The sequence below is a fragment of the Engystomops pustulosus genome, chromosome 11 (assembly GCF_040894005.1).
Source record: "Engystomops pustulosus chromosome 11, aEngPut4.maternal, whole genome shotgun sequence".
NCBI lineage: Eukaryota > Metazoa > Chordata > Amphibia > Anura > Leptodactylidae > Engystomops > Engystomops pustulosus.
Genome location: NC_092421.1, coordinates 75,548,623 through 75,574,113, shown reverse-complemented (window position 1 = coordinate 75,574,113; position 25,491 = coordinate 75,548,623). Strand labels below are relative to the sequence as shown.

The window sequence follows — 25,491 nt, the reverse complement described above, 5'->3', positions numbered from 1 at the left end:
TGAGTTTACTTTACTAGACTGCATCCAACCATCTACCTCAGCCTGTTACCTTTCATTGAAGTCTTGGAATAAAGAGACTGTGAGTTTAAGGTTCTTCACCGTGTCTCCACGTGTGATCCCTGGCTGCCACTAACATCAAAGGCCTCCCTTCTACTATCTACCCAAGGATCCCTACATCAGGCATACACCAGGAGTGCCCCCTAGCCTTCACCATACTGCGGCTTCCTCCTCTTCTGGTGATCCCCTTGCTCAGAAGTGTCAGAACATCCTACCTACTGTATATCACATCTGTACCATATACATTCTAGAGACTGGGATGGTGAGGAGATCCAGTAAGTATGTACACACTCCCAGAAGTGCCAGAACAAAGAAAAACCACTAGAGATTTAAAAAAATAAATATATTTTTTAGTTGTAATAAAAGGACAAAAATGAGCTGTTGTGCGAGTCCAGGACGTCGGCACCTGAGGTGCGGGGTCAGTCCTCCGCTCATACATGACTCTATGGGATTACCTGTTACATGCAGTAGCAATGTGACTGTGGGAGGCATCATCATTGGTGATCGAAGGGTCTGGCACCCCCTCCCCTGAGTTCATGTTACTCCTTCCACTCAGGATGTGTCTGTTATTCCGGGTAGGACACAGACTTCCCTGTTGGAGGCCCCTGTGAGGTTCCCCCTCTCTGCTGGTATCATCATCCATGAGCGAGTCCTCTCCGCTGACCAGCACCGCTTCTACTAGCTGCTCACAGTGGAATTGGAATTGATGTGGTTTGTGTTGTGGTGACAGATCAGGGAGGTCGAGGTGTCGGCTGATATGCCAGCGTTATTCTGGTGCTGAAGAGGGAAAAGACAAGAACATTACTACAAAGTGTGGGCCCAATACATGGGCCACAGGGGTGTTCTAGAAGCTTTTATGGAGACATCACACATACTCGTGTTTGATGGATAAAAGGTCACGTATGTCTTCTAAAACGTGATGATGTCATAACTAGTGAGGAGACTTAGAGGTCAGACACCTCAGTGGTGGGATACAGTCTAGGACACCTCAGTGGTGGGATACAGTCTAGGACACCTCAGTGGTTGGATACAGTCTAGGACACCTCAGTGGTGGGATACAGTCTAGGACACCTCAGTGGTGGGATACAGTTTAGGATACCTCAGTTGTGGGATACAGTCTAGGACCCCTCAGTGGTGGAATACAGTCTAGGACACCTCAGTGATTGGATACAGTCTAGGACACCTCAGTGGTGGGATACAGTCTAGGACACCTCAGTTGTGGGATACAGTCTAGGACCCCTCAGTTGTGGGGTACAGTCTAGGACACCTCAGTGGTGGGATACAGTCTAGGACACCTCAGTGGTGGGATACAGTCTAGGACACCTCAGTGGTGGGATACAGTCTGGGATACCTCAGTGGTGGGAGACAGTCTAGGACACCTCAGTGGTGGGATACAGTCTAGGACACCTCAGTGGTTGGATACAGTCTAGGACACCTCAGTGGTGGGATACAGTCTAGGACACCTCAGTGGTGGGATACAGTCTAGGACACCTCAGTGGTTGGATACAGTCTAGGACACCTCAGTGGTGGGATACAGTCTAGGACACCTCAGTGGTGGGATACAGTTTAGGATACCTCAGTTGTGGGATACAGTCTAGGACCCCTCAGTGGTGGGATACAGTCTAGGACACCTCAGTGATTGGATACAGTCTAGGACACCTCAGTGGTGGGATACAGTCTAGGACACCTCAGTTGTGGGATACAGTCTAGGACACCTCAGTGGTGGATACAGTCTAGGACCCCTCAGTTGTGGGATACAGTCTAGGACACCTCAGTGGTGGGATACAGTCTAGGACACCTCAGTGGTGGGATACAGTCTGGGATACCTCAGTGGTGGGAGACAGTCTAGGACACCTCAGTGGTGGGATACAGTCTAGGACACCTCAGTGGTGGGATACAGTCTAGGACACCTCAGTGGTGGGATACAGTCTAGGACACCTCAGTGGTGGGATACAGTCTAGGACACCTCAGTGGTGGGATACAGTCTAGGACACCTCAGTGGTGGGATACAGTCTAGGACACCTCAGTGGTGGGATACAGTCTAGGACACCTCAGTGGTGGGATACTGTCTAGGACACCTCAGTGGTGGGATACTGTCTAGGACACCTCAGTGGTGGGATACAGTCTAGGACACCTCAGTGGTGGGATACAGTCTAGGACACCTCAGTGGTGGATACAGTCTAGGACACCTCAGTGGTGGGATACAGTCTAGGACACCTCAGTGGTGAGATACAGTTTAGGACACCTCAGTGGTGAGATACAGTCTAGGACACCTCAGTGGTGGATACAGTCTAGAACACCTCAGTGGTGGGATGCAGTCTAGGACAACTCAGTGGTGGGATACAGTCTAGGACACCTCAGTGGTGGGATACTGTCTAGGACACCTCAGTGGTGGGATACAGTCTAGGACACCTCTGTGGTGGGATACAGTCTAGGACACCTCAGTGGTGGGATACAGTCTAGGACACCTCAGTGGTGGGATACAGACTAGGACACCTCAGTGGTGGGATACAGTCTAGGACATCTCAGTTGTGGGATACAGTCTAGGACACCTCAGTGGTGGGATACTGTCTAGGACACCTCAGTGGTGGGATACAGTCTAGGACACCTCAGTGGCGGGATACAGTCTAGGACACCTCAGTGGCGGGATGCAGTCTAGGACACTTCAGTGGTGGGATACAGTCTAGGACACCTCAGTGGTGGGATACAGTCTAGGACACCTCAGTGGTGAGATACAGTCTAGGACACCTCAGTGGCGGGATGCAGTCTAGGACACCTCAGTGGTGGATACAGTCTAGGACACCTCAGTGGTGGATACAGTCTAGGACACCTCAGTGGTGGGATACAGTCTAGGACACCTCTGTGGTGGGATACAGTCTAGAACACCTCTGTGGTGGGATACAGTCTAGAACACCTCTGTGGTGGGATACAGTCTAGGACACCTCTGTGGTGGGATACAGTCTAGGACACCTCTGTGGTGAGATATAGTCTAGGACACCTCAGTGGTGGGATACAGTCTAGAACACCTCTGTGGTGGGATACAGTCTAGAACACCTCTGTGGTGGGATACAGTCTAGGACACCTCTGTGGTGGGATACAGTCTAGGACACCTCTGTGGTGAGATATAGTTTAGGACACCTCAGTGGTGGGATACAGTCTAGGACACCTCAGTGGTGGGATACAGTCTAGGACACCTCAGTGGTTGGATACAGTCTAGGACACCTCAGTGGTGGGATACAGTCTAGGACACCTCAGTGGTGGGATACAGTCTAGGACACCTCAGTGGTGGGATACAGTCTAGGACACCTAAGTGGTGGGATACAGTCTAGGACACCTCAGTGGTGAGATACAGTCTAGGACACCTCAGTGGCGGGATGCAGTCTAGGACACCTCAGTGGTGGATACAGTCTAGGACACCTCAGTGGTGGATACAGTCTAGGACACCTCAGTGGTGGGATACAGTCTAGGACACCTCAGTGGTGGGATACAGTATCATAGTATCATAGTATCATAGTATATAAGGCTGGAAGGAGACGCAAGTCCATCAAGTCCAACCTTCAAGAATTAAATAAATGTTTTATCCCCATAACCCGTGATATTTTTTCTCTCCAGAAAGTCATCCAGGCCTCTCTTGAACATGTACATAGAGTCGGCCATAACAACCTCCTGCGGCAGAGAGTTCCATAGTCTCACTGCTCTTACAGTAAAGAACCTTTGTCTATGGTGATGGTAGAACCTCCTCTCCTCTAGGCGTAGAGGATGTCCCCTTGTCCTGGTCACAGGCCTAGGTATAAAAAGATCTTTGGAGAGATCCTTGTACTGTCCGTTCAGGTATTTGTACATTGTAATGAGGTCTCCCCTCAGTCGTCTTTTTTCTAAACTGAATAATCCCAAATTTTGTAATCTGTCAGTGTATTCTAATCCCCCCATTCCCCTAATAATCCTGGTTGCTCTCCTTTGCACCCGTTCCAGCTCTATTATATCCTTTTTATACACTGGTGCCCAAAACTGTACGCAATATTCCATGTGTGGTCTGACCAGGGATTTGTATAAGGGCAAAACTATGTCTTTATCATGAGAATCTATTCCTCTCTTGATACATCCCATTATTTTATTTGCTTTAGCAGCAGCCGCCTGGCTCTGGTCACTAAAATTAAGTTTACCATCCACCAATACCCCCAAGTCCTTTTCAGCTTCAGTTTTACTAAGTAATTGACCGTTTAGCACATAATTATACTTTTTGTTTCCATGGCCCAAGTGCATAACTTTACATTTATCTACATTAAACCTCATCAACCATTTCTCTGCCCATCCCTCAAGCTTCCACAAATCCCTCTGTAATGCTAAACTATCGACCTCAGTATTTATTACTTTATACAGCTTAGTATCATCTGCAAATATTGAAACTTGACTGTGTAAACCCACTACAAGGTCATTAATAAAAATATTAAAAAGAAGTGGCCCCAATACTGACCCCTGTGGCACTCCACTGGTAACATCAACCCAATCTGAGAATGTGCCATTAATGACCACCCTCTGTTTTCTATCACTAAGCCAATTACTTACCCAGATACACAGATTTTCTCCTATTCCCAGCAGTCTCATTTTGTATACCAACCTTTTATGTGGCACGGTGTCAAATGCCTTTGCGAAGTCCAGATATACAACATCCACAGCGTCCCCCAGATCCAGTCTTGAACTTACCTCCTCGTAGAAACCAATCAGATTAGTCTGACAGGACCGATCTCTCATAAACCCATGCTGACGCTGGGTTATAAGGTTGTGCACAGTGAGATACTCCAGGATAGCATCTCTAACAAACCCCTCAAATATTTTCCCCACCACAGCAGTTAGACTTACGGGTCTGTAGTTTCCAGGATCGCTATTTGATCCTTTTTTGTATATTGGTACCACATTTGCTATGCGCCATTCCTGTGGAACATAACCAGTCCTCAGTGAATCTAGGACACCTCAGTGGTGGGATACAGTCTAGAACACCTCTGTGGTGGGATACAGTCTAGGACACCTCTGTGGTGGGATACAGTCTAGAACACCTCTGTGGTGGGATACAGTCTAGGACACCTCTGTGGTGGGATACAGTCTAGGACACCTCTGTGGTGAGATATAGTCTAGGACACCTCAGTGGTGGGATACAGTCTAGGACACCTCAGTGGTGGGATACAGTCTAGGACACCTCAGTGGTTGGATACAGTCTAGGACACCTCAGTGGTGGGATACAGTCTAGGACACCTCAGTGGTGGGATACAGTTTAGGATACCTCAGTTGTGGGATACAGTCTAGGACACCTCAGTGGTGGGATACAGTCTAGGACACCTCAGTGGTGGGATACAGTGTAGGACACCTCAGTGGTTGGATATAGTCTAGGACGCCTCAGTGGTGGGATACAGTCTAGGACACCTCAGTGGTGGATACAGTCTAGGACACCTCAGTGGTGGATACAGTCTAGGACACCTCAGTGGTGGGATACAGTCTAGGACACCTCAGTGGTGGGATACAGTCTAGGACACCTCAGTGGTGGGATACAGTCTAGGACACCTCAGTGGTGGGATACAGTCTAGGACGCCTCAGTGGTGGATACAGTCTAGGACACCTCAGTGGTGGGATACAGTCTAGGACACCTCAGTGGTGGGATACAGTCTAGGACACCTCAGTGGTGGGATACAGACACCTCGCAGACTCCTCACCTGACGCTTAAAAATACGATGCAACAAACTTTTCTTGGGAGGTTCAGGGGGGTGACATCGATTTAAATCTGGTGACAGGGTGCCATTTGGTCCAAAAACATTTAATTCCTTAAAGCATTCTGTCTCTATCATCTGGAAAAGAAAAAAGAAAGATATGAAAAAGTTTTGATTATATGAAGTATTCTGCGCTGTGTGGTGTGTAAGAGTAGAAGTGGTATCATCTCCTGTAGGTCCCTGTCTCTCCTGTGTATTGGTGGCATCTCCTGTAGGTCCCGGTCTCTCCTGTGTATTGGTGGCATCTCCTGTAGGTCCCTGTCTCTCCTGTGTATTGGTGGCATCTCCTGTAGGTCCCTGTCTCTCCTGTGTATTGGTGGTGGTGGTATCTCCTGTAGGTCCCCGTCTCTCCTGTGTATTGGTGGCATCTCCTGTAGGTGCCTGTCTCTCCTGTGTATTGGTGTTGGTGGTGTCTCCTGTAGGTCCCCGTCTCTCCTGTGTATTGGTGGCATCTCCTGTAGGTCCCTGTCTCTCCTGTGTATTGGTGTTGGTGGTATCTCCTGTAGGTCCCTGTCTCTCCTGTGTATTGGTGTTGGTGGTATCTCCTGTAGGTCCCTGTCTCTCCTGTGTATTGGTGTTGGTGGTGTCTCCTGTAGGTCCCCGTCTCTCCTGTGTATTGGTGGTGGTGGTATCTCCTGTAGGTCCCTGTCTCTCCTGTGTATTGGTGTTGGTGGTGTCTCCTGTAGGTCCCTGTCTCTCCTGTGTATTGGTGTTGGTGGTGTCTCCTGTAGGTCCCCGTCTCTCCTGTGTATTGGTGGTGGTGGTATCTCCTCTAGGTGTCTGTCTCTCTTGTGTATTGTGGAGGTGGCATCTATTGTGTTCTTACCTCGTTCTGCCACGGAATAGATACGGAACCAGTAGAAAACTTTGTGTAGAAATCGTCATCTGTCTGGTCCAGGTTGACGCCTTTCACAGTAGAAAATTGTTCAATGTCTAGGACATCTTTACAATACACTGCTCGAGGCTACAGCAATACAAGGTCAAGATTTTACTCAATGTACAGAAAGGGACAAAACCTAGAGAGAAGAGCCTTGGTCATCAGTGCAAAACCACACAGAATCCACATGAGGAGAACAACATACTGAGGAGAACACCCAGCATCCACAGGAGAGACCACAACATACTGAGGAGAACACCCAGCATCCACAGGAGAGACCACAACATACTGAGGAGAACACCCAGCATCCACAGGAGAGACCACAACATACTGAGGAGAACACCCAGCATCCACAGGAGAGACCACAACATACTGAGGAGAACGCCCAGCAGCCACATGAGAGACCACAACATACTGAGGAGGACACCCAGCATCCACAGGAGAGACCACAACATACTGAGGAGAACACCCAGCATCCACAGGAGAGACCACAACATACTGAGGAGAACACCCAGCATCCACAGGAGAGACCACAACATACTGAGGAGAACACCCAGCATCCACAGGAGAGACCACAACATACTGAGGAGAACACCCAGCATCCACAGGAGAGACCACAACATACTGAGGAGAACGCCCAGCAGCCACATGAGAGACCACAACATACTGAGGAGAACATCCAGCATCCACAGGAGAGACCACAACATAATAAGGAGAACACTCAGCATCCACATGAGAGACCACAACATACTGAGAAGAACACCCAGCATCCACAGGAGAGACCACAACATACTAAGGAGAACACCCAGCAGCCACATGAGAGACCACAACATACTGAGAAGGACACCCAACATCCACATGAGAGACCACAACATACTAAGGAGAACACCCAGCATCCACAGGAGAGACCACAACATGCTGAGGAGAACACCCAGCATCCACATGAGAGACCACAACATACTGAGGAGAACACCCAGCATCCACATGAGAGACCACAACATACTGAGGAGAACACCCAGCATCCACATGAGAGACCACAACATACTGAGGAGAACACCCAGCATCCACATGAGAGACCACAACATACTGAGGGGAACACCCAGCATCCACATGAGAGACCACAACATACTGAGGAGAACACCCAGCATCCACATGAGAGACCACAACATACTGAGGAGAACACCCAGCATCCATATGAGAGACCACAACATACTGAGGAGAACACCCAGCATCCACAGGAGAGACCACAACATACTGAGGAGAACACCCAGCATCCACATGAGAGACCACAACATACTGAGGAGGACACCCAGCATCCACATGAGAGACCACAACATACTGAGGAGGACACACAGCATCCACATGAGAGATTACAACATACTGAGGAGGACACCCAGCATCCACAGGAGAGACCACAACATGCTGAGGAGAACACCCAGCATCCACAGGAGAGACCACAACATACTGAGGAGGACACCCAGCATCCACAGGAGAGATCACAACATACTAAGGAGGACACCCAGCATCCACAGGAGAGACCACAAAATACTGAGGAGAACACCCAGCAGCCACATGAGAGACCACAACATACTAAGGAGAACACCCAGCATCCACAGGAGAGACCACAACATACTGAGGAGGACACCCAGCATCCACATGAGTGACCACAACATACTGAGGAGGACACCCAGCATCCACATGAGAGACCACAACATACTGAGGAGGACACGCAGCATCCACATGAGAGACCACAACATACTGAGGAGGACACCCAGCATCCACATGAGAGACCACAACATACTGAGGAGAACACCCAGCATCCACAGGAGAGACCACAACATACTGAGGAGGACACCCAGCATCCACAGGAGAGACCACAACATACTGAGGAGGACACCCAGCATCCACAGGAGAGATCACAACATACTAAGGAGGACACCTAGCATCCACAGGAGAGACCACAAAATACTGAGGAGAACACCCAGCATCCACATGAGAGACCACAACATACTGAGGAGAACACCCAGCATCCACATGAGAGACCACAACATACTGAGGAGAACACCCAGCATCCACAGGAGAGACCACAACATACTGAGGAGGACACACAGCATCCACAGGAGAGACCACAACATACTGAGGAGAACACCCAGCATCCACAGGAGAGACCACAACATACTGAGGAGAACGCCCAGCATCCACAGGAGAGACCACTACATACTGAGGAGAACACCCAGCATCCACAGGACAGACCACAACATACTGAGGAGAACACCCAGCATCCACAGGAGAGACCACAACATACTGAGGAGAACACCCAGCATCCACAGGAGAGACCACAACATACTGAGGAGAACACCCAGCATCCACAGGAGAGACCACAACATACTGAGGAGAACACCCAGCATCCACAGGAGAAACCACAACATACTGAGGAGAACACCCAGCATCCACATGAGAGACCACAACATACTGAGGAGAACACCCAGCATCCACATGAGAGACCACAACATACTGAGGAGGACACCCAGCATCCACAGGAGAGACCACAACATCCTGGGATCACCAGCATCCACATGAGAGACCACAACATACTGAGGAGAACACCCAGCATCCACAGGATAGACCACAGCATACTGAGGAGAACGCCCAGCAGCCACATGAGAGACCACAACATACTGAGGAGGACACCCAGCATCCACAGGAGAGACCACAACATCCTGGGATCACCAGCATCCAGGATACAGTCGTGTACTGTTAGGTGACACTCACATCCGGTATAAATGGTGGATCCATGATTCCAGCTTCTAATCTCTTGAAGTTTATGACCCTGAAGAAGGGGTGACGCTTGACCTCCAGTACCCTCCCGTCGGGACACCCAAGACGCTGAGCCACATCTTTAGTGAGGAGCTGTGAGAAGAAATAGTGGGGCAGATATCTGCCTCTGTCTGCAGGGGGAGTCACATGTATAGGACCTTAGACACAAAATGCCACAAAAAAGGGCTGAGCTGCGCCAAAGTCTGACACGTCTTATGGTTGTAAGGGAGAGGAGTCTGGACCACAGGAGCTTACACTTTACAAGGAGGAGGTACAAGAGGAAAGAACGGAGTACTGACCACAGGAGCTTACACTTTACAAGGAGGAGGTAAAGAGGAGGGAGTGGAGTCCTGACCACAGGAGCTTACACTTTACAAGGAGGAGGTAAAGAGGAGGGAGTGGAGTCCTGACCACAGGAGCTTACACTTTACAAGGAGGAGATACAAGAGGAGGGAGTGGAGTCCTGACCACAGGAGCTTACACTTTACAAGGAGGATGTCCAAGAGGAGGGAGCAGAGTCCTAACCACAGGAGCTTACACTTTACAAGGAGGAGGTACAAGAGGAAAGAGAGGAGTCCTGACCACAGGAGCTGACACTTTACAAGGAGGAGGTAAAGAGGAGGGAGTGAGTCCTGACCACAGGAGCTTACACTTTACAAGGAGGAGATACAAGAGGAGGGAGAGGAGTCCTGACCACAGGAGCTTACACTTTACAAGGAGGAGATACAAGAGGAGGGGGAGGAGTCCTGACCACAGGAGCTTACACTTTACTAGGAGGAGGTACAAGAGGAGGGAGAGGGGTCCTGACCACAGAAGCTTACATTTTACAAGGAGGAGATACAAGAGGAAAGAGCGGAGTCCTGACCACAGGAGCTTACACTTTACAAGGAGGAGGTAAAGAGGAAGGAGCGGAGTCCTGACCACAGGAGCTTACACTTTACAAGGAGGAGATACAAGAGGAGGGAGTGGAGTCCTGACCACAGGAGCTGACACTTTACAAGGAGGAGGTACAAGAGGAGGGAGTGGAGTCCTGACCACAGGAGCTTACACTTTACAAGGAGGAGGTACAAGAGGAGGGGGAGGAGTCCTGACCACAAGAGCTTACACTTTACAAGGAGGAGGTACAAGAGGAGGGAGAGGAGTCCTGACCACAGGAGCTTACACTCTATACGGAGGAGGTGTCCTGACCCGAGGAGCCTACACTCATTAATGGGGAGGTACAAGAGGAGTGGAGGAATCCTGAATGCAGGATCTAGGGAAGGCGGAGGAGACACGTGGCTGTCACTCACCATCTTACATACAGACTTGGCCTCCTCAGAGAATTTGTGTGTATAGAGCTCCTCAGTCTCCAGGACGCGTCGGTCCACCTCCTCCCGCTTCACCTTCTCCTTCCTTCCCCGGAATGGAGACTGGCCAGCAATCATTTCATAGATGAGGCATCCGAGGCCCCAGAAATCCGGACTGAAGGTATAGCGCTGGTTATTGAGCACCTCCGGGGCTGGAGGGAAGATTACTGTCAGGTGATATAGAGCACCCCCCTCAGAAGCTGCATGCTACATACAAATGTTCTCACCCATGTATCCCACTGTCCCCACACGGCCACGGATGGACTCTCCTTCTGGGATTTTCACAGCCAGCCCCAGATCTGAGATCCGTATGTGACCTGCCATGACACAAAGCACAAAGACTGAGGAGAGAGGTATCATGTGCCTGGGTCTCATCTGCAGACATGGCTGCTCGGTCCCTATCCTGTGTCCTCCCCCTCTGATAGCATTCATGTGTCTGCGACAATTCTATAGAGAGGGTCTGACTTGACCTCTATGCCCTACCTCCAGAGACCTATGCTCCCCCCCCAAACTTCTCTACTTCCCCCTCCAGAGACCCCCAATTACTAGTACATATTCCTCACCATAGTCATCCAGGAGGATATTTTCTGGCTTCAGATCCCTAAAGAAAACAAAAGGTAAATAAGTGATGGATGGAGTGATGGTTGAGGATTCTGCGGTGTATGGCGGTGATGGTCCCATACGCACCGGTACACAATACTCTCCCCATGAAGGTCTCCGAGGCCGCACAGTATCTCCGCTGCATAGAAGGAGGCTCTCGGCTCCTGGAATCCTGGGTTCCCCATGTTGTAAATGTGAAATTTCAGGTCCCCCCCATTCATCAGCGTCAGCACCAGGCACAGGGCGTCCTTCGTCTCATAGGCATAAGCGAGGTTCACCTAATGGGGACAAAACTAGAGTTCACAGCATTCCCCTAAAATATTTAGACTGATCTGAAGGTAATCGTATCATATGACAAGTATACATGTATCCTGTGTGACCTCCGTGTATACATGTATCCTGTGTGACCTCAGTGTATACATGTATCCTGTGTGACCTCCGTGTATACATGTATCCTGTGTGACCTCCGTGTATACATGTATCCTGTGTGACCTCAGTGTATACATGTATCCTGTGTGACCTCAGTGTATACATGTATCCTGTATGACCTCAGTGTATACATGTATCCTGTATGACCTCAGTGTATACATGTATCCTGTATGACCTCTGTGTATACATGTATCCTGTATGACCTCTGTGTATACATGTATCCTGTGTGACCTCAGTGTATACATGTATCCTGTGTGACCTCAGTGTATACATGTGTTCTGTGTGACCTCAGTGTATACATGTGTCCTGTGTGACCTCAGTGTATACATGTATCCTGTATGACCTCTGTGTATACATGTATCCTGTGTGACCTCTGTGTATACATGTATCCTGTGTGACCTCTGTGTATACATGTGTCCTGTATGACCTCAGTGTATACATGTATCCTGTGTGACCTCAGTGTATACATGTATCCTGTGTGACCTCAGTGTATACATGTATCCTGTGTGACCTCAGTGTATACATGTATACTGTGTGACCTCAGTGTATACATGTATCCTGTATGACCTCAGTGTATACACGTATCCTGTGTGACCTCAGTGTATACATGTATCCTGTGTGACCTCAGTGTATACATGTATCCTGTGTGACCTCTGTGTATACATGTATCCTGTATGACCTCAGTGTATACATGTATCCTGTGTGACCTCCGTGTATACATGTATCCTGTGTGACCTCAGTGTATACATGTATCCTGTGTGACCTCAGTGTATACATGTGTCCTGTATGACCTCAGTGTATACATGTATCCTGTGTGACCTCAGTGTGTACATGTATCCTGTGTGACCTCTGTGTATACATGTATCCTGTGTGACCTCAGTGTATACATGTATCCTGTGTGACCTCAGTGTATACATGTGTCCTGTGTGACCTCAGTGTATACATGTATCCTGTATGACCTCAGTGTATACATGTATCCTGTGTGACCTCTGTGTATATATGTATCCTGTATGACCTCAGTGTATACATGTGTCCTGTATGACCTCAGTGTATACATGTATCCTGTATGACCTCTATGTATACATGTATCCTGTATGACCTCTGTGTATATATGTATCCTGTATGACCTCAGTGTATACATGTATCCTGTGTGACCTCAGTGTATATATGTATCCTGTATGACCTCAGTGTATACATGTATCCTGTGTGACCTCTGTGTATACATGTATCCTGTGTGACCTCAGTGTATACATGTATCCTGTGTGACCTCAGTGTATACATGTATCCTGTATGACCTCAGTGTATACATGTATCCTGTGTGACCTCTGTGTATACATGTATCCTGTATGACCTCTGTGTATATATGTATCCTGTATGACCTCAGTGTATACATTTATCCTGTGTGACCTCAGTGTATACATGTATCCTGTGGGACCTCAGTGTATACATGTATCCTGTGTGACCTCAGTGTATACATGTGTCCTGTATGACCTCAGTGTATACATGTATCCTGTGTGACCTCAGTGTATACATGTGTCCTGTATGACCTCAGTGTATACATGTGTAGGACCCAACACGGTTCTTACCACAAATCTGCTGGTGACTTTCTCCAGGATCTGCTTCTCGTTGAGCGCCATTGACTCTCCTTTCCTCTTTTTGATGCGCTTCTTTTCCAAGCGTTTGCATGCGTACATCTTTCCGGTGGCCCGCACCTGACAAGCGCACACCTGGCGGATACAGAGCACAGTCATGTCCTCCATGACCTCACCAGATATCACTGTGGCCCTGTTACCGGCGGTGTGGTACAGGGGGTCAGGTAATGATATGGGTTAGTATATGGTATGGGGTTAGTATATGGGGTGGGGTACACTCATTCTCTGTAGCTCCTCCTACTCTGCACTCATTACATGTAGGACCTAAAGCATCTAGGAACACAGTCTCATAGATTATCGTTAGGGCACAAAAAGTTCCCCAAAAGTGCATTGTCAGACGATCATGCCGCTAAGATTGTGCGTCCGATATCCTGCATCTGTCGCTTCCCCGCTCAGGTCCCCAGTGTATTGTCTTGCAACACAAAGTTAAATCCCGTGCTCAGTCCGAATAAGTTGGATTGTCTAACGGCACAACCCCTAAATTGTGCTGCATGAAGCCAGTGCAGACACCTGTTAAATATCTGTCCAAGCCGTGCAATTCCCGAAAACAGCAAACAGTCCGAGGAAACAGCAGCGTGCGATCCTTAGTAAATAAGCCCCGCTATGTTGTCACGGATTAGCTCATGCAGGGTTTACAAGGTCCCCCTGCTCATGCCCAGGCCCGTTTGAAGTTCCCCACTAACCATCTGGATGAAGAAGAGGCATACGGGAAGGTCATGTGGTCAGATGAGACGAAAATAGAACTTTTGAGAGTCAACTACACTTGCTGGGTTTGGAGGAAAAAGAAGTACAATCTTAAAGGGGTCTTCCCACAAAGTCAAGATTTTTAAATATACAAAAATACAGCATTTCACAGATATAATTTCAACCCATCACTGTATCAGTCCTGCTGTATACAATTTTGGTTGCACCTGGTTCCAACCATTATTCTTCTTACTTTGAGGTCGGGAAAGACATACTAGGGCAGATTTTCTAAGCTATCTAAAAGTAAGAATGTTGTTAGTTGTTCCTGGCAACCAATTACAGCTCCCATTTAAAATATTCATGAGCTCTGGTAAGATGAAAGCTGAGCTGTAATTGGTTGCCAACATTCTTACTTTTAGACAGCTTGATAAATCTGCTAAAAGTTGTTTCCCTCAGATCCCCATATAATCAACTTTATAATTTTACCTGGTATTCAGGGATGTCTATAGCGAGTCAAGGGGGGGCCAGGCCTTATTGGGTTCACATAATCACAGGTCCTTTATCCTATTAACATTATCAAATTGTACCCCATGAATATACACTCACCGGCCACTTTATTAGGTACACCATGCTAGTAACGGGTTGGACCCCCTTTTGCCTTCAGAACTGCCTCAATTCTTCGTGGCATAGATTCAACAAGGTGCTGGAAGCTCCTCAGAGATTTTGGTCCATATTGACATGATGGCATCACACAGTTGCCGCAGATTTGTCGGCTGCACATCCATGATGCGAATCTCCCGTTCCACCACATCCCAAAGATGCTCTATTGGATTGAGATCTGGTGACTGTGGAGGCCATTTGAGTCCAGTGACCTCATTGTCATGTTCAAGTAACCAGTCTGAGATGATTCCAGCTTTATGACATGGCGCATTATCCTGCTGAAAGTAGCCATCAGATGTTACAGGGTACATTGTGGTCATAAAGGGATGGACATGGTCAGCAACAATACTCAGGTAGGCTGTGGCGTTGTACCAAGGGACCCAAAGAGTGCCAAGAAAATATTCCCCACACCATGACACCACCACCACCAGCCTGAACCGTTGATACAAGGCAGGATGGATCCATGCTTTCATGACGTCAAATTCTGACCCTACCATCCGAATGTCGCAGCAGAAATCGAGACTCATCAGACCAGGCAACATTTTTCCAGTCTTCTACTGTCCAATTTCGATGAGCTTGTGCAAATTGTAGCCTCAGTTTCCTGTTCTTAGCTGAAAGGAGTGGCACCTGGTGTGGTCTTCTGCTGCTGTAGCCCATCTGCCTCAAAGTTGGACGTACTGTGCGTTCAGAGATGCTCTTCTGCCTACCTTGGTTCTAACGGGTGGCGATTTGAGTCACTGTTGCCTTTCTATCAGCTCGAACCATTCTGCCCATTCTCCTCTGACCTCTGGCATCAACAAGGCATTTCCGCCCACAGAACTGCCACTCACTGGATGTTTTTTCTTTTTCGGACCATTCTCTGTAAACCCTAGAGATGGTTGTGCGTGAAAATCCCAGGAGATCAGCAGTTTCTGAAATACTCAGACCAGCCCTTCTGGCACCAACAACCATGCCACGTTCAAAGGCCCCAAATCACCTTTCTTCCCCATACTGATGCTCGGTTTGAACTGCAGGAGATTGTCTTGACCATGTCTACATGCCTAAATGCACTGAGTTGCCGCCATGTGATTGGCTGATTAGAAATTAAGTGTTAACGAGCAGTTGGACAGGTGTACCTAATAAAGTGGCCGGTGAGTGTATATATCTGATCAATGAAATCACAGCTTGCCTACATGGAGTTCATGCAGGCATGCTGTGATTTCATTGATCAGATATATATCCAAGGAGTACAGTTTGCTAATGTTAAGAGGCTAACGGACCCTGGTCACGTGACATTATTCCTGAATGCTGAGAAAGGGATGAGCTGAAAAGGCTAAAGGATCTGTGATTATGTCAGCCCAAGGAGGCCACGCCCCCTTCAACTTGATATAGATATCCCTGGATATCAGGTAAAATTATAAAGTTCCAAAAACCTCCAAGCCGCTATAATATACTGCTGTACAGAGCAAATCCTCAGACTCACCTCCCCAAAGCCGCCTTTTCCAAGGACCCTGTACTGGCGGAATGTGTTCTTGGTGACCGGCTGCCTAGAAGAAGACAAGTGATTGGTCAGTAGAGCTGAGGAGCGCACCACAATGGGTTCATCGTATCCAGATCTCCTACCTCTCCAGCCATTTCCACTGCAGGAAGCGGTCATAGTACATGCTGTCCAGATAGCAATGGAAGGGCTCCCGGCTTAGGAAATCATACACAGATCTGTCTCACGGGAAAAAAAAAAGGCATTTTATAGAGTGAAATCCTGACATATAGGGATATATAGTGTACTGACCATTTATATGAGAGACCCTCAAAGGTATCCAACAGTCCCAATCAGAAATGGAGATCAGAGCATTGTGCACAACACCTGCCACATCTTCTGCCTCCTTCTGGACCTCACTAATCAGGAGATTGTGTTCTTTGTACATAAATCATCAATAATATAGGGTCTACAGAATGATGGCAGGCACAAAAAACCTCCACACCCCTGCTCATTCACATCTCTAGACCCCATCTATCCTCATATAGACCCCTCAATCCTCCTCTTCCAGACCCATCTGTCCTCCTTCACCAGAATCCTCGGTCCGCCTCCTATAGACCCCCTCCATCCTCATCCTCTAGGCTCCTAGGCCCTTCTTCTCCAGAATCCTCTGTCCTCCTCCTCCAGGCCCCTTGGTTCTTTTGCTTTAAACACCTCCATCCTCCTCCTCTAGAGGCCTCCATCCTCCGCCTCCATCTTCAGACTTCTCTGTCCTCTTTCATCAAACCCCCCAGTACTCATCCTTTAGACCCCTCTGTCCTCCTCCACCAGACTCTTCTGTACTCCCATGCAAGATTCCTCAGTTCTCTTTCCTACCCCTCGGCCCTTCACCTCTAGAAACCTCTGCTGTCCTCCTCCAGACTGCTTTGTCCTCCTCCAGACTCCTCTGTCCTCCTCCTCTAGACATTCTGTGGACCTCATCCAGACCCCTCTGTCCTCCTCCTCCAGACTCCTCTGTCCTCCTCCTCTAGACATTCTGTGGACCTCATCCAGATACGCTCTGTCCTCCTCCTCCAGGGCCCTCTGTCCTCCTCCTCCAGGCCCCTCTGTCCTCCTCCTCCAGGCCCCTCTGCCCTCCTCCTCCAGGCCCCTCTGCCCTCCTCCTCCAGGCCCCTCTGCCCTCCTCCTCCAGGCCCCTCTGCCCTCCTCCTCCAGGCCCCTCTGCCCTCCTCCTCCAGGCCCCTCTGCCCTCCTCCTCCAGGCCCCTCTGCCCTCCTCCTCCAGGCCCCTCTGCCCTCCTCCTCCAGGCCCCTCTGCCCTCCTCCTCCAGGCCCCTCTGCCCTCCTCCTCCAGGCCCCTCTGCCCTCCTCCTCCAGGCCCCTCTGCCCTCCTCCTCCAGGCCCCTCTGCCCTCCTCCTCCAGGCCCCTCTGTCCTCCGCCTCCAGGCCCCTCTGTCCTCCGCCTCCAGGCCCCTCTGTCCTCCGCCTCCAGGCCCCTCTGTCTTCCGCCTTCAGGCCCCTCTGTCTTCCGCCTTCAGGCCCCTCTGTCCTCCGCCTCCAGGCCCCTCTGTCCTCCTCCTTCGCCTCCAGGCCCCTCTGTCCTCCTCCTTCGCCTCCAGGCCCTTCTGTCCTCCTCCTTCGCCTCCAGGCCCCTCTGTCCTCCTCCTCCTCTTCCAGGCCCATCTGTCCTCCTACAGACCCCTCTGTCCTCCTCCTCCTACAGACCCCTCTGTCCTCCTCCTCCTACAGACCCCTCTGTCCTCCTCCTCCTACAGACCCCTCTGTCCTCTTCCTCCTACAGACCCCTCTGTCCTCCTCTTCCTACAGACCCCTCTGTCCTCCTCCTCCTCCTCCAGACTCCCCTGTCCTTCTCCAGACTCTGTTGTCCACCTCTCCCAGACCTCTCTGTCCTCCTCCTCCAGTCCCCTCTATGCTCCCACTCCAAATTCCTCTGTCTCCTCCACACCCCCCTGTTCTCCTCCTTCAGATCCATCTGACCTCCTTCACACTCTTTTGTCTCCTCCAGACCCCACTCTCCTCCTCCAGATCCCTCAGTCCTTCTTTGGACTCTTCTGTCTCCTCCAGACTCCTCTGTCCTCTCCAAACTCCTCTGTCATGTCCAGACTCTTTACCCTCTATATCATCATGTTGTCCACTCATGACACTTACTTTGCACAGTGGGAGAAGAGCTCTTTGAATGGACTAATCTCCAGCTTTTCTTCCATCTGGTGCACAATGTCTTGGCCAACCTCAGAGACATACACAGGTGACTGTAAGAGACAGAAGCGTCTAAGCGCACTCTACCCATCCACTTGCCAAGGACAAAGCTTTAATGATCAATTCCTCTCTTATGTTTAAGTTTTTGTTTTTAAGGCTTCTTGCATAAAGTTTAAATGAAGCAATTTTTTTGAAACAGAGTTATTTGGATTTTTTATTTTTACACTTTATAACTAGAGTTGTCTCTATACTGTTACCCTACACCTGTGGGTAGATGAAAACACTCAAGGCGTTTTATGGTGTTGCCTCCGCAGCCTACAATTTTTTTTTTGGTCTGAAAAAGTTACACTGGACCACAAGGGAGAGGACAAGAACTGACTGGGCCACCAGGGAGAGGACAAGAACTGACTGGGCCACCAGGGAGAGGACAAGAACTGACTGGGCCACCAGCGAGAGGACAAGAACTGACTGGGCCACCAGCGAGAGGACAAGAACTAACTGGGCCACCAGCGAGAGGACAAGAACTGACTGGGCCACCAGGGAGAGGACAAGAACTGACTGGGCCACCAGGGAGAGGACAAGAACTGACTGGGCCACCAGGGAGAGGACAAGAACTGACTTGGCCACCAGCGAGAGGACAAGAACTGACTGGGCCACCAGGGAGAGGACAAGAACTGACTGGGCCACCAGGCAGAGGACAAGAACTGACTGGGCCACCAGAGAGAGGACAAGAACTGACTGGGCCACCACAGAGAGGACAAGAACTGACTGGGCCACCAGGGAGAGGACAAGAACTGACTGGGCCACCAGGGGGAGGACAAGAACTGACTGGGCCAGCAGGGAGAGGACAAGAACTGACTGGGCCACCAGCGAGAGGACAAGAACTGACTGGGCCACCAGCGAGAGGACAAGAACTGACTGGACCACCAGCGAGAGGACAAGAACTGATAGGGCCACCAGAGAGAGGACAAGAACTGACTGGGCCACCATAGAGAGGACAAGAACTGACTGGGCCACCAGAGAGAGGACAAGAACTGACTGGGCCACCACAGAGAGGACAAGAACTGACTGGGCCACCAGGGAGAGGACAAGAACTGACTGGGCCACCAGGGAGAGGACAAGAACTGACTGGGCCACCAGGGAGAGGACAAGAACTGACTGGGTCACCAGGGAGAGGACAAGAACTGACTGGGTCACCAGGGAGAGGACAAGAACTGACTGGGCCACCAGGGAGAGGACAAGAACTGACTGGGTCACCAGGGAGAGGACAAGAACTGACTGGGCCACCAGGGAGAGGACAAGAACTGACTAGTTCACCAGGGAGAGGACAAGAACTGACTGGACCACCAGCGAGAGGACAAGAACTGATTGGGCCACCAGAGAGAGGACAAGAACTGACTGGGCCACCATAGAGAGGACAAGAACTGACTGGGCCACCAGAGAGAGGACAAGAACTGACTGGGCCACCAGAGAGAGGACAAGAACTGACTGGGCCACCAGAGAGAGGACACGAACTGACTGAGCCACCAGGGAGAGGACAAGAACTGACTGGGCCACCATAGAGAGGACAAGAACTGACTGGGCCACCAGAGAGAGGACAAGAACTGACTGGGCCACCAGAGAGAGGACAAGAACTGACTGGGCCACCGGAGAGAGGACACGAACTGACTGAGCCACCAGGGAGAGGACAAGAACTGACCAGTTCACCAGGTGAGAGGGCAATATCCGACTGGGCCACCAGGGAGAGGGTTAGACTGGTGAATACTGTAGCTGCCTCCTTCCATGCAGAAGTAAATGGAGTCACACCAGGCACCATATTGGATCAAGAAGGCCGTTATATGGGCATACATTTGGTGTGAATGTCTAAGGCAGGTATCCTGTAATAAGGTAGTGGCACATATGTTGGAGCTTGTGATCCTTTGTATTCCTCCTTGCTCACTTACCTCTGGTGTAAGATATTTCAGAATAATCTCTCGCCCTTTCTCGCCCATCTTATCGTCTGGAGTGACTTCATATTCTGCCTGAAAAAAGAGAGCAATGTCTGAGCCGCAGAGTCTCAGGGGCAGAGCGGGTCATGTACAGATGGAGAATCACAGTGACTGTTGGGTCCAGTGACACTATGGGGGTCATTTACTAAGGGCCCGATTCGCGTTTTCCCGACGTGTTACCCGAATATTTCCAATTTGCGCCGATTGTACCTGAATTGCCCCGGGTTTTTGGCGCACGCGATCGGAATTTGGCGCATCGGCGCCGGCATGCGCGCGACGGAAATCGGGGGGCGTGGCCGAACGAAAACCCGACGTATTCGGAAAAACCGCCGCATTTAAAAAAAAAATTGTGTCGCGAAAATTTCACTCACCTTCATCCTGGGTAGGCCGGTGTATTTCGAGGCATTCCAGCGGACTTCAGCGCAGCCGCGCCACCTGGTGGACGTCGGAGGAACTGCATTGATGAATCCCGGCCGGACCCGAATCCAGCGCAGAGAACGCGCCGCTGGATCGCGAACGGACCGGGTAAGTAAATGTGCCCCTATGAATCAATTATATCTGTGTAACGAATATACAAATGTTTTAAAGGTCCAACAAGGTGTAATATGTGATGGACAGAAAGGGATCTTAGGCTATGCTCACTGCCGTAGGATTGTTCCATCACAAATCCCAGATGGAACCACCACCCCCTCCCCCCAAAAAAATATCCCACTACCAATACTGTCCCCTCTTTACATCATCTGGCGTTGATTTGAGGCCAGATGATGTAAAGAGGGGAGAGTACCGGTAGTGGGATCTATTGGAGAGAGGGGGGGGGGGGTCCATCTGGTATTTGTGAGTCATTAATCATAAAATAGCTAAAACTGCAAAAGGAGTGGAGGATGAAATGATCACACTCAATATATGACAATCAGAGAGGCAAGTGTGCTCTGATTGTTTTGGGAAGGAGTGGGTTAATAACAGGAACATACAGTAAGTACATGTTACCCCTCCCGCAGGTTTAGCTGCTTCTGTAGCTGCTCCTCTCTTCTTCTCTGAGGCTGGAGGGGAGGGGGTACAATACAAGGGGCTATAAATTTGGATCGGTGTCACCTAAAATTACAATATGGTGTCACCTGATGAAGTAAAGTCTCCCCCATACCATGATAGTATTTCTAGGTACCAGAGATATTAGGGGGGATTCATTATGGCTTCTTAGCCAGTTTTCTTGACCATTATCTGACCCACACACTACTAGGAGCGTGTTGGTGCGGAGAATGGGTGGAAGATGGGTAGGATCTATATATTTAAGATCACACGATCCTGGTATAACATGAGAGAGGAGGTGCTGGTGCCACCAATGCAAAGTTATGGCTCTTAGTAGCTAGAACATATTACCCATGTCATTGGCCACCCTATCAGGTCTTAAAATCTGTAACGGTACCACCGTTCTGTACTGGTGCCCAGTCTCTTAACTGTCGCACAGCAATTTACTTCTACCCATTCTCTGCACTGGCGCCAGGACAATTTACTAATACCCAGACAATTCAATGACACATAGGGGCACATTTACTTACCCATCCTGTCGCGATCCCCAAGGTGCGTTGTCCGACGAGGATTCGGAGATTCACTAAGATTGTGCGCCCAATTTTCTGCATGTGTCACTTCCCCCGCTGAGGTCCGCCGGAGTTCCCCTTCTTCTTCCTGGTGTATGTGAGTGCTGATCTTGCGACACAATTTGAATATTAAATTCCGCGGTTTGTCTGAATGAGTTGGGTTGTCCGACGGCCACGCCCTCCGATTTGTGTCGGATGAAAGCCGGCACGAATGGGCCAAAATCCGATCGCGTGTGCCAAAAAACCCATGTGCAATTTGACGCAAAACAGAAAAATTCGGGATACCAGACGGAAATGCGTTCAGCGGACCCTCAGTAAATGTGCCCCATAGACTCTTTACGAATGTCTGTGATCTTTACCAGCGCCCGCTCTCTTTAGGCTATATTCACACTGCCGTTGCCCGCCCGTACCATAGCGGGCAACCGCAGTGCACGGGGAGAGGAGGAGGAGGTGAGCGCAGCTCACCCCCGCCCCTCTCCATAGGAAGTAATGGCGCACGTCTATGGAGGACGTATATCGGCCGTATATACGTCGGCCGTATATATGTCCTCCATACGTTAGTGTGAATATAGCCTTACTGTTGTCCGAACTCTTCATTTACCTACACTAAATATTGTCTGTTCTTTGCTGTTGCAAGGGTTCTTTACTGATTCTTCTCTGACACCTAGACTATTTACAGGTGCCTGGACTCTTCATTGACATGTGGACTGGTACCAGAGCGCTCTGATATAATAATCTGTAACATTGTTGTTTATCGTCTACGAGCTCTGGAAATGCTGAACGATAATGCAACCACTTGGCCCACACAAGAGTGTTTCTACATTCTCAAGTATAGTGAGAAAAGACATTAAGTGTGCATGGTCTATCTGTGTGCTCCACCTTACCACGGCATCCAAGAAGTGGATTAGACACTCCAGCTCTGTCTGCGACTCACAGAACTGACGAAACAGGAGCCTTCCTATGGGCTGCTTCTCACACAGGTTGTAATAGTCCTCATCTGTAATAAAGTTAAAATTACTGGCATCTTAATATACAAGAATATGCAGAACATGATCAGTAGAGAAGATACCTTAAAAAAGGGGATACAGCATGAAGAACAATGGCAGGAGAAGACAACATCCAAGACCAAGAACAGCAGAGAAGACAACATGCAGAACACCAGCAAACAAGAAACCATAAAGACAATAAAGGAGGAGACACCATGTAGGACACTAGAAGAGGAGACACCATGCAGAAAACCAGAGGAGGAGGCACCATGCAGGACACTAGAAGAGGAGAAAAAATGTAGGACGTTAGAAGAGGAGACACCATGCAGAAAACCAGAGGAGGAGACACCATGCAGGACACTATAAGAGAAACCATGCAGGACACTGGAAGAGAAGAGACCATGCAGGACACTAGAAGAGGAGAAACCATGCAAGACACTAGAAGAGGAGAAACCATGCAAGACACTAGAAGAGGAGAAACCATGCAGGACACTAGAAGAGGAGAAACCATGCAAGACACTAGAAGAGTAGAAACCATGCAGGACACTAGAAGAGGAGACACCATGTAGAATACTAGAAGAGGAGAAACCATGCAGGACACTAGAAGAGGAGACACCATGTAGAACACTAGAAGAGGAGACACCATGCAGGACACTAGAAAAGGAGAAACCATGCGGGACACTAGAAGAGGAGACATCATGCAGGACACTAGAAGAGGAGACATCATGCAGGACACTAGAAGAGGAGACACCATGTAGAACACTAGAAGAGGAGACACCATGTAGAACACTAGAAGAGAAACCATGCAGGACACTAGAAAAGGAGAAACCATGTAGGACACTAGAAGAGGAGAAACCATGCAGGACACTGGAAAAGGAGAAACCATGTGGGACACTAGAAGAGGAGAAACCATGCAGGACACTAGAAGAGGAGACACCATGCAGGACACTAGAAGAGGAGAAACCATGTAGGACACTAGAAGAGGAGAAACCATGCAGGACACTAGAAGAGGAGAAACCATGCAGGACACTGGAAAAGGAGAAACCATGTGGGACACTAGAAGAGGAGAAACCATGCAGGACACTAGAAGAGGAGACACCATGCAGGACACTAGAAGAGGAGAAACCATGTAGGACACTAGAAGAGGAGAAACCATGCAGGACACTAGAAGAGGAGACACCATGCAGGACACTAGAAGAGGAGACACCATGCAGGACACTAGAAGAGGAAATACTGTGGAGGACACTAAAAGAGGAGACACCATGCAGGACACTAGAAGGGGAGACACCTTGCAGGAGACTAGAAGAGGAGAAAAATGTAGGACACTAGAAGAGGAGATACCATGCAGAAAACCAGAGGAGGAGGCACCATGCAGGACACTAGAAGAGGAGACACCATGCAGGACACTAGAAGAGGAGACACCATGCAGGACACTAGAAGAGGAGACACCATGCAGGACACTAGAAGAGGAGACACCATGTGGAACACTATAAGAGGAGAAATGATGCAGGACACTAGAAGAGGAGACACCATGCAGGACACTAGAAGAGCAGTCACCATGCAGGACACTAGAAGAGCAGTCACCATGCAAGACACTAGAAGAGGGGTCACCATGTAGGACACTAGAAGAGGAGTCACCATGCAGGACACTAGAAGAGGAGACACCATGCATGACACTAGAAGAGGAGACACCATGCAGGACACTAGAAGAGGAGACACCATGCAGGACACTATAAGAGAAGACACCATGCGAACACTATAAGAGGAGACACCATGCAGGACACTAGAAGAGGAGACATCATGCAGGACACTAGAAGAGGAGACACCATGTAGAACACTAGAAGAGGAGACACCATGTAGAACACTAGAAGAGAAACCATGCAGGACACTAGAAAAGGAGAAACCATGTAGGACACTAGAAGAGGAGAAACCATGTAGGACACTAGAAGAGGAGAAACCATGCAGGACACTGGAAAAGGAGAAACCATGTGGGACACTAGAAGAGGAGAAACCATGCAGGACACTAGAAGAGGAGACACCATGCAGGACACTAGAAGAGGAGAAACCATGTAGGACACTAGAAGAGGAGAAACCATGTAGGACACTAGAAGAGGAGAAACCATGCAGGACACTAGAAGAGGAGAAACCATGCAGGACACTGGAAAAGGAGAAACCATGTGGGACACTAGAAGAGGAGAAACCATGCAGGACACTAGAAGAGGAGACACCATGCAGGACACTAGAAGAGGAGAAACCATGTAGGACACTAGAAGAGGAGAAACCATGCAGGACACTAGAAGAGGAGACACCATGCAGGACACTAGAAGAGGAGACACCATGCAGGACACTAGAAGAGGAAATACTGTGGA

At 49.3% G+C, this 25,491-nt stretch overlaps 1 protein-coding gene across 3 annotated transcripts in view; it reads right to left on the bottom strand.

Moving 5' to 3' along the window:
- Nucleotides 1-385: 385 nt before the first annotated feature.
- The window catches only part of GRK5 (G protein-coupled receptor kinase 5), a 34,381-nt gene continuing 9,275 nt past the window's right edge, over nt 386-25,491 (bottom strand). The window contains exons 3-16 of one of the 3 annotated variants that reach the window (XM_072130790.1): nt 23,021-23,133; nt 20,497-20,574; nt 18,506-18,606; nt 16,484-16,576; nt 16,344-16,407; nt 13,472-13,612; nt 11,544-11,734; nt 11,420-11,457; nt 11,084-11,173; nt 10,800-11,008; nt 9,466-9,603; nt 6,643-6,780; nt 5,763-5,894; nt 386-834 (exon numbers count right to left, since the gene is read on the bottom strand). In XM_072130790.1, the coding sequence (XP_071986891.1) occupies nt 736-834; nt 5,763-5,894; nt 6,643-6,780; nt 9,466-9,603; nt 10,800-11,008; nt 11,084-11,173; nt 11,420-11,457; nt 11,544-11,734; nt 13,472-13,612; nt 16,344-16,407; nt 16,484-16,576; nt 18,506-18,606; nt 20,497-20,574; nt 23,021-23,133 (1,625 nt within the window). In that variant the 3' untranslated portion in view covers nt 386-735. Of the gene's footprint in view, nt 835-5,762; nt 5,895-6,642; nt 6,781-9,465; nt 9,604-10,799; nt 11,009-11,083; nt 11,174-11,419; nt 11,458-11,543; nt 11,735-13,471; nt 13,613-16,343; nt 16,408-16,483; nt 16,581-18,505; nt 18,607-20,496; nt 20,576-23,020; nt 23,134-25,491 lie in introns of those variants that run through there. The other 2 variants (XM_072130791.1, XM_072130792.1) reach the window with 2 other exon arrangements.